Source organism: Monoraphidium neglectum (assembly GCF_000611645.1).
Source record: "Monoraphidium neglectum strain SAG 48.87 unplaced genomic scaffold scaffold01141, whole genome shotgun sequence".
Classification (NCBI taxonomy): domain Eukaryota; kingdom Viridiplantae; phylum Chlorophyta; class Chlorophyceae; order Sphaeropleales; family Selenastraceae; genus Monoraphidium; species Monoraphidium neglectum.
Window position 1 is genome coordinate 4,308 of NW_014012487.1, and position 13,278 is coordinate 17,585.

The following is a 13,278-nucleotide window of genomic DNA, read 5'->3' on the forward strand; positions in this document are numbered from 1 at the left end:
GATCACGGGGGGTTGTGCGATCAGGGGCGCTGCCTGGCGTAAGGGGCGGTCGCCGCAGCTTGTGGCGACCGCCGTGCAGACATCCCATCTTCTTCGACTGCTGCCATGGAGGCCCCCCTTTATCCCGTTCTTCCTGTCTCCCTCTCTCTCGTCACCCCGGGCAGGCACAGCCGCATCTTCCAGGGCGTACCCACCTTCGAGGCGCTGCACGTCCGCGTCACGCTTGGCCAGCTGCACCCTCAGCTGCCCGACCTGCCCCGACAGGTGGCGCCTCTCGCTGACAGCCGCCGCGGCCGCGGCCGCCGAGACGCCAGACTGAGCCCTCGACAGCGGTGAGGGCTCCCGGGTGTCCCCGTCGTCACCGCCGCCCCAGGCCGCCGCGGCGCCCGTCGCGTCGGGCCTGGCAGCCGTCCCGCCCGCGCTGGCGTTCAAGGCGCCCGGCGACGCTGAAGGCCGCCGCAGGCCGCCGCTGCCGGCGAGGGCGCCGCTGGCGCTGCGCTGGAGGCGCGGTGCGTCAGCGCCGCGCCGCTGGAGCTCCAGCAGCGCGCGGTTCTTCGCGGCGAGCTCCTGCTTGAGTTCTGCCACGCGCTCGTCGCGCTGAGTCAGCTTCTGGCGCAGGTCGACCTCAGACCTGGGGGGTTTGAAGGGCAGGGAGCAAGGCAAGGATTGGTGGTGAGATGTCCAGTGCAGCTGGCAGCGTGGCGCTCCGGGGGAGAGCAGCAGCGTTGTGTAGTGCACGGCGAGCTTGGGTGTGCGGCGCCGCGGCCCGCCTTGAAACCCCGGTGCTCACACCTGGCTGCGACCCTGATCTTGCGCTGGAGGTCGGCAGCTGCCATCTGGCTGCGGACCAGCTCCCGCGAAACCCCCGCCAGCGTCGCCGGCTGCGGCGCCCCGTCCATCCCGCCGCCCGCCTCGTCCGCCGCGCCGGCGCCGCCGTCCGACCGCGAGCCGCGGCGCCGCGCATTCTGCACAGCGCCGTCCAGGGCGCGGCCTTGGTGCGCGCCGCTGCCGCGGTCTCGGGCCAGAGACTCTGCGCGCTCGATGCGCTCGAGGGTTGCCTCCAGGCTGCTGACTGCAGCACCAGTCACGTCTGTGGAGTCCTGGAGCTCCGCCACGCGCCTCTCCAGCTCGGTGACCTGCGGGAGGGGCCCACAACACAACGCGACGTTGAGGAGGTGCGGGTGATCCCGTTAGGCACTAGACGGGCCGCATCTGGCGTGTCCGCCGGGGCCGAGGCCGGGGCCGGGGCTGGCATACTGGCCGCAGTGCTGCGTGTTTTCCATCCTCAATCTACTGTGGCGAGGCTAAGCCACAAACACTCGAGCGTGTTCAGCAGCCGCTTCCTGAGCGCTTCACCTACCCCCCCCCCCCAAAAACACAAGCACACACACACACACCTTGTCCTGCAGCGCGTCGCGCTCAGCCTCCAGCCCCTCCGTGCGCGCCTCCAGGGCCGCACAGTGCGCCTCCGCCTCCTCCAGCGCTGTCACAGGCACCAGCTCCGCCGCCGCCTCGGACGCGGCCGCTTGGAACTCCTGCTTGGAACAACGAATGCACAGGGGGCGTCTGGGGTTCCGGCTTTCTATGGTAATGAGTGTGGCTGTCCACGCGTGCAGCTCCAGGGCGGGCGGACCGATGGGGCCTGACCTGCAGGCGAGCCAGCACTGAGGGACCGCGAGCCCGCACCTGCTCCCTGTCCTCGGCGCGCTGCGCGGCAGCCTCGGCCTCCTCGCGAACCTGGTGCCGCAGCGCCTGCAGAGAGAAGCACACATACATAAATACACATGACACGTGTGTATTTATGTACGTGTCCTCATTGGAATTTTAGAAAGGCCCTCAAGGATAGAGTGACCAAGGCAGCGGTCAAGTATTGACCGGTCAAAGTTCTTATCAGGCATATCTCAAGAATCACCGGTCCCTGCCTCACCTCCACCTCCGCCCTCAGCGCCCGCTCCCGCCCCGCCGCGCGCGCCTCCGCATCTCGCTCGATCGCCAGCAGCGCCGCCTCCGCCTCCTGGCGGCCCCGGGCGGCGCGCGCCTCGGCCGACTCCAGCAGGGCACGCAGCTCCTCAGCCTCCAGCTCGCGCGCGTCCAGGGCCTGGGGGTGGGGGACGGGCCCGTGCTGTGATGGTTGCTCGTGCGCGGGTTGACCACTGCTCACAGAGCAGTGCAGGCAGGTCAGCGCGGTGCGTTGTCGGACACGGCCAGGTTGAGTGATGATGTCGATCACAATGATGATGATGCTGATGATGACGTTCAGGCGAGCTGGGTGCGCACGTCTGCTGGGAGAGCCAGCAGATGAGGCGGTCAAGTTCGGGCGCCCCGACCGCGGCACCACGCACCTGCCGCGCCTGCAGCAGGCCATCCTGCAGCTCGTGCGCCCTGCCCTCCGCCGCCGCCGCCCGCGCCGCGGCGCGCGCGGCCTGCGACGCGGGGCCGCCGTCGGCCCCGGCCTCGTCCTGCTGCTGCCGCCGCTGCCACGCGCGCTGGTGGTCTGCGAGGCGCTCCGTCGCGGCGTCCAGCGCGGCCTGCAGGCGCTGCGCACGCAGGGCCGCCGCATCGGCGCGCTTGGCGGCAGAGGCCTCCGAGGCGATGAGCTGGCTCTCGGACAGCTTGAGGGCGCACACCTGCCCGTGTCGGGTTTGTTCGTGGTGCGAGATCATAAGAGCTACCGAGGGTCAGGGGCCTGAGACCGGTGCTGCTGCAGAGGCTGAGTGCGCCAACCCTGGCGCGAGCAATGCACCCCGGCCGCCCCCCCGACCAACGTCGTGCGCCCATGGACGCCGCACCTCCCTCGTCAGCGCCTTTGCGCCGCCCGCCTCGCCGCCCGCCCCCAGCATCGCCGCCAGCCGCCGGTCAAAGTACCGCATGACCTCCAGATCGCGCGCCTTGACCGCCTCCTCCGGCCCCGCGCCGGCCGCCGCCCCCGCGGTGCCGGCCGCCTCCATGGCCGCCGCCGCGGCCTGCGCCCGCAGCGCCCCCGCCTCAGCGCGGGACGCCTCGAGCAGCGCTTCCAGCGCATCACCGCGCGCGCGCTGCGCCGCGGCTGCGGACTTCGCCGCGTCTGCGGCGGACCGCGCGCCGGCCAGGCACTCCAGCGCGGACCCCAGCTGCTGCTGCAGCGTGCCGACGCGCTGCGCCTGCAGCGAGAGCCGCTCCGCCACGTGGCCCGCGGCGGTCTCGCCGCGGCGCGACAGCGCGAGCGTGAGCGCAGCGTTGGCGCCCTCTGCGGCCTCCCAGCGCGCCGCGCTGCGCTCGGCGGCGGCGCGGGCGGCGGCGAGCTGCAGCGTGGCGGCGGCCGCGCGGTCCTGGGTGAGGGACGCCTCGCCCAGTGCCCGCAGGTACAGCCTGGTCCGTGGATTGTCAATGGATGGTCGAACATCAGAAAGGCTGCAACACATACACATGGATTTCATTGGCCATCAACACAAGGTGAAGTCAGCCACAGGCTTGTCCCCACAAGAGGTGGCGTGCCGGATACCCTTCACAGACCCCACACCGGACTGCCGGACGCCCCGCAGCCCCGGCCGCCGCCCGCCGCCGGCCCGACTTCGCAGCCCCATCCCCCTGTTTGTGCAAACGCGCACGGTGCAGCAGCATCCCGATCCCTCGACCGTACCTGTCCGAATCCTTCAGCAGCGCCTTGAGCTTTTGAACCACCACCAGCAGCCACGGCGCCACAGGGCCCTCCGCAGAGCCGCCGCTACTGCTGCGCGCCGCGCGGCCGGCAGCCGACGACTGCCGTCGCCGTGTGCCAGTGCTCAACACGCTCCCACCCGTGCTGATCAACACGCCTCCGCCCGTGCTGCCGCCGCCACCGCCCCCGCCGCCACCGCCGCCGCAAACGTGCTGCCTCACCAGCTGCAGCAGCTGCTCCAGCGCCGCAGAGGCGTGGGCGCAGCGCGCGGCGTACTCGTGCGGCGGCGCCTCCTGCAGCAGGCGCTGCGTCGCCGCGTGGCGCAGCGCGTCCTCTGCCTCGTGACGCTCCCTGCAGCGGCGGCCAGCAACACAGATCACACGAGTCGAGGCGCCGGCGCTGGTCGCGCTCCACCCTGCTTTGCACGTCAACTGTGCTCGCCCATCTCAGGCGCCCCGCCCATGAAGGCACCCCGGATGCACACGAATCTGGCTGGCACCAAAGCAGCCCCAGCCCGTGACGTATCAAACTCGCCTCTGCAGCTCCTTGGCATGCCGAGCGTGGCAGCCGGCCAGCGCCTCGCGCAGGCCCTCAGCGGACGCCTCTGCTGCTGCCAGCCGCTGCTTCAGGGAGTCGAGCTCGCGGTGGGCGCGCTCCAGCTGCGGCGAAGGGGCAGGGGGGGCGGCAGACAGTGGCTCAGCAAGAGTGAGTAAAAATCCGGCACGGCGCTGGCACTGTTATGGACATTGGACCTTTGCCACGGACAGGTGATGCAACAGCGCATCAAGCACCCATGCACAGGAGCGAACGGAACAAACATCCTTCCCAATCACCTGCGCTGCAGCCACGCGGCCCTGCGCTCGCGCCTCCTCCGCCTCGCGCCCCGCTGCGTCGGCCGCCGTGCCGCCCGCGGCCGCCGCACGTGCGCGCCGCTCCGCTTCCTCGAGCGCCGCGTCAAGCTGAGACTGGAGCGCACCCAGCTGGCGGGCCCGGGCGGCTGACTCGGCCTGTGTGTGAGGGCAGCGCGACAGGGTCCGCAGGGTGTAGCGGCGCCGCCTGGGTCGCCCATCCAAGACTGTCACGACACGTTGTAGAGGCGCTTAGCATCGGCCGACGCCCATCGCCCAACCCGGGGCGCGGTCCTGCCGCAGCAGCAAGGTTTGCAGGCGGCCGGGCCTCACCAGCAGGTCGCCCGCGCGCCGCTCCAGCGCCCCCTCCCGCGCCCTGGCCGCGCAGAGCCGCGCTGCCAACCCCGCGGCGGCCTGCTCCGCCTCGCCCTCTGAGCCGGCCTGCAGCGCCTCGACGGTCTCCAGCAGCACGCCCTGCTGCAGGCGCGCCTCCTCGAGCTCGGAGCGCGCGCGCTCCGCGTCCCTGGGCATCGGCGGTTGCGGTGGGGTTTGGCGAGTGTGAGGTGCAGCGGCGTGAACTGAGAACATGACAAATAGCTGCTGCACGCACACACATGTGTGCGCATACCCCCTGCTAATCAGCTGCAAATAAAAGTCAATCGGATTTTGCATTGGAGTTCCATTGCAGCAATATGCAGCACCCATGGCGCCAGGCCGCCCGGCCTTGGCAGACCGCATGGTCGAGCCATTTTCACCGCCCAAGCTACTGGCGGGGCGGGAGTGGACTGCCTGTCCTCGGCGGCCCAGGTTTCAGACTGAGGGAGTGACCCCGAGCACAGCTTGCCGGCAGGCCCGCTTCTTTTGGGGTGGGGAGATGCGGGTGTACAAGACCCATGGGGGAATTTGCCGCCGATGTGAAGGGCGAGAGCAACACTAGTTTAGGGTTGCAAGGTTGCGCCTTGTGTAGCAACCTGATCGGAGCTGGTGACTGGCTGGGGCTGCCAGGGTGCGTGCATGGGACGGGGAGGTGTTTGCTTATGTACCCCTCCAAAACCCATCTGGAATTGTAAATGGTGCCACGCTGCCACGTCATCGAGGTCCCCAGAAGTTGAAGAGGCACGTGTCGACCTAAATAAAATATAAAAGCAGCACCAGGGGCCTGCCCATCCGTCGCCTAGGGGGCTGTACGGACACGGTCTCGCTTCGGCTACTGGGGTTGGTTTTGGTGGAATCCTCCTTCACACCCTGTCTTAGTGTAACCCAAAGCCTGCACAGGCAGCACACTCCAGTATGTGCACACTGCATGCTACTTGCCAATGTTTGCAATATAATCACATAAATTTTTATCCAGAAGGAGAACGACGAGTAAGTTGCAAAACCCTGAACCCCACAACGCGGTTCAGTGGAATCCTCCCCTCACCTCGCCCTCGCAGCCGCCTCGTCCCGCGCCGCCGCCACTTCCTGCGCCGCCGCGGCTCGCAGCCCGGCCAGCTCCCCCGCCGCGCGCGCCGCGCCCGCCCTGAGCCGCCCGGCCTCCTCCCGCGCCTCCCGCAGCATCACCTCCGCCTCCGCGCGCGCGGCGCGCGCGGCGTCCGCCGCGCGCTCGGCGTCGGCCACGCGGCCGCGCAGCGCCTCCAGCTCGCGCGCCGCCGAGCGGGAGGCCTTTTGAGGGAAGGCAGATTCATGCGCAACGGACACACACATCCAGAGTCTCAGCATATGAACGGCCAACAAAATGGCGGCTCTCCTCTCATACACCAATGTCCATCCTGCAACAGCAGGGTCCCTCGGCCCACGCCCCCCCCCCCCAGAATTGCACCGCGTCACCCCCCGTCCCGACAACCCCGCGAACCCCAGCTGCGCGAGGTGCCGCACCTCCGCCCGCTCCCTGACAGCTTCCTCCGCCCGCGCCTGGCCCTCCCTCTCTGCCTCAGCCAGGCGCGCGTGCGCCTCCCCCACGCGCCCCTCTGCCGCCTGCAAGTGCGGGCAGGCGCAGGCCCATCGGGTCATGAATTGGTCCCGAGGCCGAAACCTCCGTGCGGCCGCGGCCCGATACGTGCGGCCGTGCCAGGTGGTGCGCGGTGGCCCTGAGCGTGCCGCGAGCGCAGGCGGGCGGCGGGCTCCCGGCTGTGGGAGGCGCCGCACCTGGAGCTGCATGGTCAGGCGTGCTGACTCCACATCCGCCAGGTGCAGCCTCTCCCTGCAGCCGCGCCGCGGCGCCGCAGCCGGCAACGAGTTTGCGGGGTCGTTGCGTGGCGAGGCACGTGGACGTGTCACGGCTGCTGTCGCCGCTCGAGCGAAGACGCCCTCGCTCAGAAGCACGCCGCGCCAAAAGCCGGCTCAAACATCCTGCGCGCAAACCGGCTATACGTGTGTAGGCCCCACCCCTCAACCCCGCCCACCTGGCTGCGTTGAGCTCAGCCTCCAGCATCGCCGCCCTCTCCGCCGCATCGAGGCTGCCGCCAAGGTCCACCAGGGCGCCGCTCGCCCGCCTCAGCGGCGGCGGCGAGCGGCCGCCTTGCGAGCCGCGAGGGGCCAGCAGGGACGGGGCGCTGCTGTTGCGGGGCAACGGCGCGCCGCCTGCGGGTGCACGCGGCGCACAGCGCGGGCACTCGCGACTGTGGGCACTTGGCAATGCACCGTGGCCATTCCCACCGTGGCCATTGCAGTGTGTCTGTTCATTCTTGCATGCTCTACGTCACGCCGCCGCCACCGCGGCCCACCCCAGCGCGCGGCCACTCACCCACGCTGACGAGGCTGCTGTCGCCCAAGTCTGCCCCATCGCCGCAGCGCGCCTCCGCGAGCGCCAGCTCAGCGGCCTCCGCCCTGTCCGCCAGCCGCGACAGCAGCAGCGCCGCGCGCTGCCTGTCCGACTCCCACTCGCGCGCGGCCGCGGCGGCGCTGCGGCGCTCGTCGGCGGTCATGCGCTCGGGCAGCTTCACCAGGCCTGGCGGCAGGGAGCCTGCGGCCACGCGTGCATGCTTGCTCTGTCACGTGAGTGCGCCGCAGGGGGTTGCAGGGCTGCTGGTCTGTGTTCCTACTGCACCTGCAGCTCCTACAGCAGGCATGTCGTTGCATGCTTACAAACGGCACGCCGCAGCCAAGTCAGCCGCTTGGCGCCGCTGCGCCGCCCAGATCAGCCGAGCACTCTCCCATCCAAACCCCCCACACACACCGTAACTGCCCGCCGCCCCCAGCATCACCTTCGCCGCCGTTGCCGCCGCCCGCCGCGGCGGCAGCCAGTATGTAGCTCGCCCGCAGCAGCGGGTACACCTCCAACACCAGCCGCTCCTGCTCCGCGTCCCGCGCCCCCGCCAGCGCGCGCTTGGCCTCCGCCGCGTCGCGCCGCGCGTCCGCCAGCGCGGCCTGCAGGGCGCCGAGCTCCGCGGTGAGGCGCGACTCGGCGCAGCGCAGCGACGCGCCCTCGGCGGCGAGCGACGCGGCCTGCGCCTCCTGTGCGGGCGCGTCGTGGAGCGGTCCGCCCGTGCGGGGTGCGCGGCGATGGGGAGCTAGGAATCTGTGCCGGAAGGTAATGGTGCTGTGTCCCGCGCCATCCTGGCGACTCTGCCTCTAAGCCCCCAAGCCCCTGCAGATTCTCGTGCCCGATCCAACGTCAATAATACGATTGATGGCTGGAGCGTCAAGTCGTAATCAAAACAGCATCGAGGCGCTCACCAGGTCTCCGCGCGCCGCCAGCCGCGCCAGCGCCTCCTCCAGCTCAGCGATCCTCACCGCCCCCGCCTCCCGCGCCGCCGCCTCCCGCGCGTCCGCGCGCCGCGCCGCCGCCGCCGCCGCGGCCTCGGACGCGTCGGCCTGGCGCTGCGCCGCGGAGGCCGCGCGGGTCGTGTCCAGGAGGCGCGCCTGCAGCAGCGCGACGGCCTGCTCGGCGTCGTCCAAAGCCTGGTATATCGCCAGCGGCCGCCCCAACCCCTCAGCCTCCGCACGCCTGCTAGTCACTGCCACCGCCGCCAACGCAGCCGCGCCGGGAGCGCACAGTTGGTCGTCCCCCGCGCCGCCGCCGCCGTCGTCGCAACTGTCGTCCGAGCGCTCGGCAGCATCCGAGGCGGCCGTGCCGGCGTCTGCGGGCGCCGGGCCGCGGCTGCCCCGCCGGCGCGAGGGGCTGCCGCCGCCACTGCGCCGCGACGCCTGTTGGCCCAGCCGGCGCTGCAGGGCCTGCGGGGCGGAGCACGACGAACTCATGGGTGCTGAGCTACAGCTCAACCTGTTCCGCAGGCCACCGCGTCCACAGCGGGGCCCTAGCCCGATTGCCTCTGGACACAGACTGGTCGCGGACTGGGCAGGTTGCAATCGGGCCGCTTCCCCCTCCCCCACCTTGACCTCTCGATCGTGCAGCGCGGCCGCGCGCCGCAGCTCGCCCTCTGCCGCCTCCGCGCGCGCCTCTGAGCCCTGGCTGCCCAGCACCAGCTCGTTGACGCGTGCGTTGAGCCTGCGAGGGCGGTCGGAATGGGGCCCGACCGGTCAAGCCAGGTGGCGGCGGCGTCTGCAACGCACGACGGGCTCTGATGCTAAGCACTGCAATACCCCTTACCAGACATACGCAAGCAGTCAAGAGCAAGGATTGCAACATAATTTACATACGGTGTACCAGAGTGCAAATCAAAAACGAAAGCTTGCACACAGAACCAGACACTTGCGCAGCCACTGTCGGAACCAGCCCACCTGCACGACGTCATCCGCGCCACATCAGCGTCCTGCGCCGCCCTCCGCGCTTCCGCCCTCGCCGCCTCCGCCTCCTGCCGCGCCTCCGCTAGCCGCGCAGCCGCCGCGCCGCCCGCCGCCGCCGCCAGTGCCTGCTGCGATTCGAGCTCCGCTAGGCGCTCCGCCTGGCCGCGCACCGCGGCCTCGCGGTCGGCCAGGCTGCGCTGCAGCAGCAGCAGCTGCGCGTAGTGTGCCTCGTCGGGGTCGGACCCTGCCCAGTTGGGAGCAGGCAGGCAGGCAGGCGCGCACACTTCAAAAGGTGCCCTTGTATGCAAGTTCCTAATGCAGTAAAAGTTTGGCAGAGCACACCCGCGCCCTTCCCAGCCGCGCAGGGCAGGGCCCAAACCAAGAGCATTTCCGCCCTGGCCAGCACAAATCCGGCACGCGCACCTGGCCCGGCGTCGACCGCGGAGCGCACGACAGCCAGCTCAGCCGCCAGCCCCGCCACCTCAGCGTCCCGCTCCGCCAGCGCCTGCCGCAGCCGCCCCGCCTCGCGCGCGGCCTCAGCTGCCGCCGCGCCGGCGGCGTCGCGGGCGTCCGCCTCGGCCAGGCGCACGCGGGCCAGGAGGGCTTCGTTCTCGCCCTCCAGCTGGCGCGCGCGGCGCGCCAACGCGGCGCGATCGAGCTCGGCGCCGCCGCTCGGCGCCATGCCGCCGTCTAGGGAGGGCTCCACACCCATTGAGCCGTCCGTGCTGGCCGCCGATGCGGGGCGCCGCAGCCGCACGGCGCCGGCCGCGGGCGCCGCCTCGAGCTCGGCGGCGCGCTGCTGTGCGGCGCGCAGCTGCTCGGCCAGAGACCCCACCTCCCTTTGCAGCCGCAGCAGCTGCTTCGCCTGTTCCTGCAGCAGCGCGTCCCGGCCGTCGGCCCCACCCACAGCTGCACCGGCGCCGCCACCCCCGCGGCCCCCTCGCGGCTCTAGCGCCTCGGCCGCAGCGGCCGCGGCCTCCGCGCGTGCCTCGGCCGCGGCCCTCTGGGCGCACTCCTGTTCCACCTCAGCCCGCAGCTGCGAGGCGGCCTCCTCAGCAGCAGCGGCGCGCCCGTCCGCCTCCTGCAGCTGGCCCCGCAGTTGCTGGCACTCGGCCTCGAGGGCGCGGACTGACGCGTCCTTTGCGAGCAGCAGCTCCAGTGCGCGGCGGTTGCGCTCCTAGCATGCGGGGGGGGGGGGGGGGGGGGAGGGCACTTCGAACAATCACAGCGCGCACGGCGCACTCGATGCAAGCTTCACTGCAGCAAAAACATGCTGAAACGAGCATGTAGCAAAGTGCTTGATGTCGGCATTGAGGCAGTCAAGGCAATGTGCCGTGCACGAAGCGGCACGCACCTCTTGGCGTGCCTGCTCCTCCTGCAACGCGGCCTCCACTGCCTGCGCCACGACCGCCGCTATGCCCGGCGGCAGCGCGGGCGCATCCGCACCCCGTGTGCCGCTGCTGCCGCCGCTGCCGTCCCCACCCAAGGGCTGCGTGCTGGCCGGTGTGCCGGCGTCAGTGCCTGTAGTGTGGTTTGCATGCGTGCTCGAGGCACCTCTTGACCACCCTAATCCATTCAGCTGTGCGCTCTCCTGCTGCTCAAAGCTACTCAACTTGCGCTGCTGCTGCTGCTGCTGCTGCTGCTGCTGCTGCTGCTGCTGCTGCTGCTGCTGCTGCCGTTGTTGCTGCTGCTGCTGCTGCTGCTGCCGTTGTTGCTGCTGCTGCTGCTCAGCTGCTGCAACCTCATGCCCCAGACCTGCATTGCTGGTCGTCCGGCGCCCCGCTGCCGCGCGCAGCCGGTGCGCCACCTCTTCCCTGTCCGCCTCCAAACGCTCCTGCAGCGTCCTCAGCCCGGAGCCATCCACCAGGTCGGGCGGACGCGCTGCTTCCTCCGCCGCGGGTGCCGGCCCACTCTGAGGCAATGCCAGGGAGCTGCTAGCAGCTGCAGGTTCCAGAGGTTGAGCATCGTCCAACGCTCGCGGTGGCGCCGACGGGGCTGGCGCTGCCGCTGATGCCGCTTCTGCTGGTGCCATGGCCGCGGACTCCCTGGCAGGCAGAGAATGCACACGCGCAAGCTGCTCCCGCCGCCTGAGGAACGTGTCGCCCCACTTGAAAAAGGGGTTGTCTCGGCCACCACTCCCATCCTGCACGGCAAGGCCGCCGGCCTCCTGCTGCTCTGCCGGGGGGTCTTGTCGTGGTGCCGGCCCGGCAAAGCTGACGCTCTTCTTTATGCGAGCGCCGCCGCCATTCCCTGCGTCGCTCCCAGCAAGAACCTGCCGCGCCGCTCCGCCGCCGCGCACGGCAAGCGCGACGCTGTCCAGCAGGGCCGCACGCTGCTGCGGCGGCGGGCTGCGCACCACCGAGTCGCTGCTGCCGGGCACACCCCCGCTGCTGCCAATAGCGCCTAGCAGACCAGCATCCGCGGCCCGACCCCTGCCGTCGGGAGGAGGGCTGGCATGGTCTTGGGTGCTGGCTGACTGGCGAGGCAGAAGCCCGGCAGAAGCCTCTGGCCTCTGCTGCCCGGCCCAGCCCGGCTGCAGGCTGGCGCTGCGACTGAGGTTTGGGGAAGACGCGGGGAGCGGACTTCCGCGGGGACTGCGTGCGGGGCTGCGGCCCCTGCTGCGCATGCGGCGCAGCCAGAGGTGTGTGTTGAAAATGGGTCAGCAGAACAATTCGGCCGCTCTCTTAACGGGCATGCATCTTCACCCCTTCATCAGCCACTGCAGCCGGCCATGCATGCTTCAACAGTAAGAAGCCTGATACTTGCCTGTCACCACTACTGCCCGGGGCCTCCGATGGGTCCAGGAAAAAGGTGGCAAAAAAGCGTTGATCCTGGCCAGGAAAGTTGGTCAGCTTGACGGTGAACCAGTCCCGCTGCCCCTGCTCCGCCGCTTTCTGGCGCTGCCCGAAGCGCAGCAGCTTGAGGTTCACCACAACCTCAAGCGACTCGCCGGGGCGCAGGCGAAAGGTGGGCGGCGTGATCGCGTAGCGGTCGCTGCTGCCGGCCCGGATCTCGCCCTCAAGCGGCGCACGAGCTGCGTTGGTCAGGCGCACTGACTGAGCATACGTCTGCTTGGTGCACGAGGTGGCAGGATGAAGTAAACGTCAGCCTACCTTGACCACAGCATGCAGGGCAAGGCCTGCCTTGGTTGGCTGCGGCACACACTTTGAACCGCCTGTCAAAGGCGACGCTGTGCGCTGCAGGGCGCACCTTGTGAAACCGCACACCAGTAAAGCTCAACTCCTGCGGCTCCAGGACTAACAATCGCTGGTCCCCGTGCTCGTCCATGGCTGATAGTGCACCGGGCTGCACCGTGCACATGAGCTGCTCTCAGATCATAGTTATGAACTGCAACAAGCTCCCGTCGTTTTCGTTATCCTCATGGTTGCTGACTTGTTTGAAAATAAACAGGCCGTAAAGAATAAGTTGGATATATAGCTACCGTACCGTAGGTCGGCCTGTGTCCGCGGCGTTTGTGTCCACGCGCTTGTGGTGTTTATAACATGGGCGGTGATTCAGGTACCATACGCATGTGGGCCCAATTGAGCTACGGGTTGCTCCCTTTCCGTCACCCCACCCACTCCCTGGGCCATCCCACAATCCCCTCAACTCATCTACGGTACGCCCCCATGCAGTGATTGCTGCGAGTTCCCTCTCTCCGACTTAAATCATGTGAATTACTTGCTGGTGACATCAAGGTACGGGTACGAACCATCGCATAACAGAGGCCGCAAGCAGAGTCAACACGACTGGAACAAGTCAGCGGCGCTGAGTCACGAACGCGCATCAAACAAAGATGTGCGCGGCTGCGACGGGAGCACCTTGCCATGATAAGCCAAGCGGCGCAGCTGCCCCTTTGCTCGATCAGCAATGCGGGGGCGCGTATGCGCCATGCGTGATAAGCTATGCGGGGAGTGGGTGGCCCAACCAGGGAGCCACTAGCCGAAACTGCCCCACAGCAACAGCCCGCCGCTTCCGGATACCAATGCTGCCGCTGATGCTGTGTCAGCAGCAGCCACCGCAGCAGTCAAGGGCACCACAGGGCCCTGCCGTCGGCTGCGCGGACCTGCCCGCTCAGCCGGAGCCGTCGCCGAACTTCTTGCCAAA

At 69.6% G+C, this 13,278-nt stretch overlaps 1 protein-coding gene across 1 annotated transcript in view; it reads right to left on the reverse strand.

The window, feature by feature from the left end:
- The window catches only part of MNEG_6798 (hypothetical protein), a gene marked incomplete at both ends in the record, with an annotated part of 16,721 nt that extends 4,262 nt beyond the window's left edge, over positions 1–12,459 (reverse strand). Inside the window, 25 exons of the mRNA XM_014044728.1 lie at positions 195–631; positions 793–1,136; positions 1,398–1,535; positions 1,687–1,752; positions 1,928–2,098; positions 2,343–2,627; positions 2,790–3,348; positions 3,620–3,988; positions 4,238–4,296; positions 4,471–4,644; positions 4,819–5,008; positions 5,906–6,147; positions 6,361–6,459; positions 6,631–6,685; positions 6,888–7,065; positions 7,229–7,447; positions 7,689–7,938; positions 8,161–8,658; positions 8,818–8,932; positions 9,166–9,415; positions 9,595–10,348; positions 10,526–10,692; positions 10,780–11,112; positions 11,948–12,239; positions 12,382–12,459. Of these exons, the coding sequence (XP_013900182.1) occupies positions 195–631; positions 793–1,136; positions 1,398–1,535; positions 1,687–1,752; positions 1,928–2,098; positions 2,343–2,627; positions 2,790–3,348; positions 3,620–3,988; positions 4,238–4,296; positions 4,471–4,644; positions 4,819–5,008; positions 5,906–6,147; positions 6,361–6,459; positions 6,631–6,685; positions 6,888–7,065; positions 7,229–7,447; positions 7,689–7,938; positions 8,161–8,658; positions 8,818–8,932; positions 9,166–9,415; positions 9,595–10,348; positions 10,526–10,692; positions 10,780–11,112; positions 11,948–12,239; positions 12,382–12,459 (6,322 nt within the window). The remainder of the gene's footprint in view (positions 1–194; positions 632–792; positions 1,137–1,397; positions 1,536–1,686; positions 1,753–1,927; positions 2,099–2,342; positions 2,628–2,789; positions 3,349–3,619; positions 3,989–4,237; positions 4,297–4,470; positions 4,645–4,818; positions 5,009–5,905; positions 6,148–6,360; positions 6,460–6,630; positions 6,686–6,887; positions 7,066–7,228; positions 7,448–7,688; positions 7,939–8,160; positions 8,659–8,817; positions 8,933–9,165; positions 9,416–9,594; positions 10,349–10,525; positions 10,693–10,779; positions 11,113–11,947; positions 12,240–12,381) is intronic.
- Between the last annotated feature and the right edge of the window lie 819 nt (positions 12,460–13,278).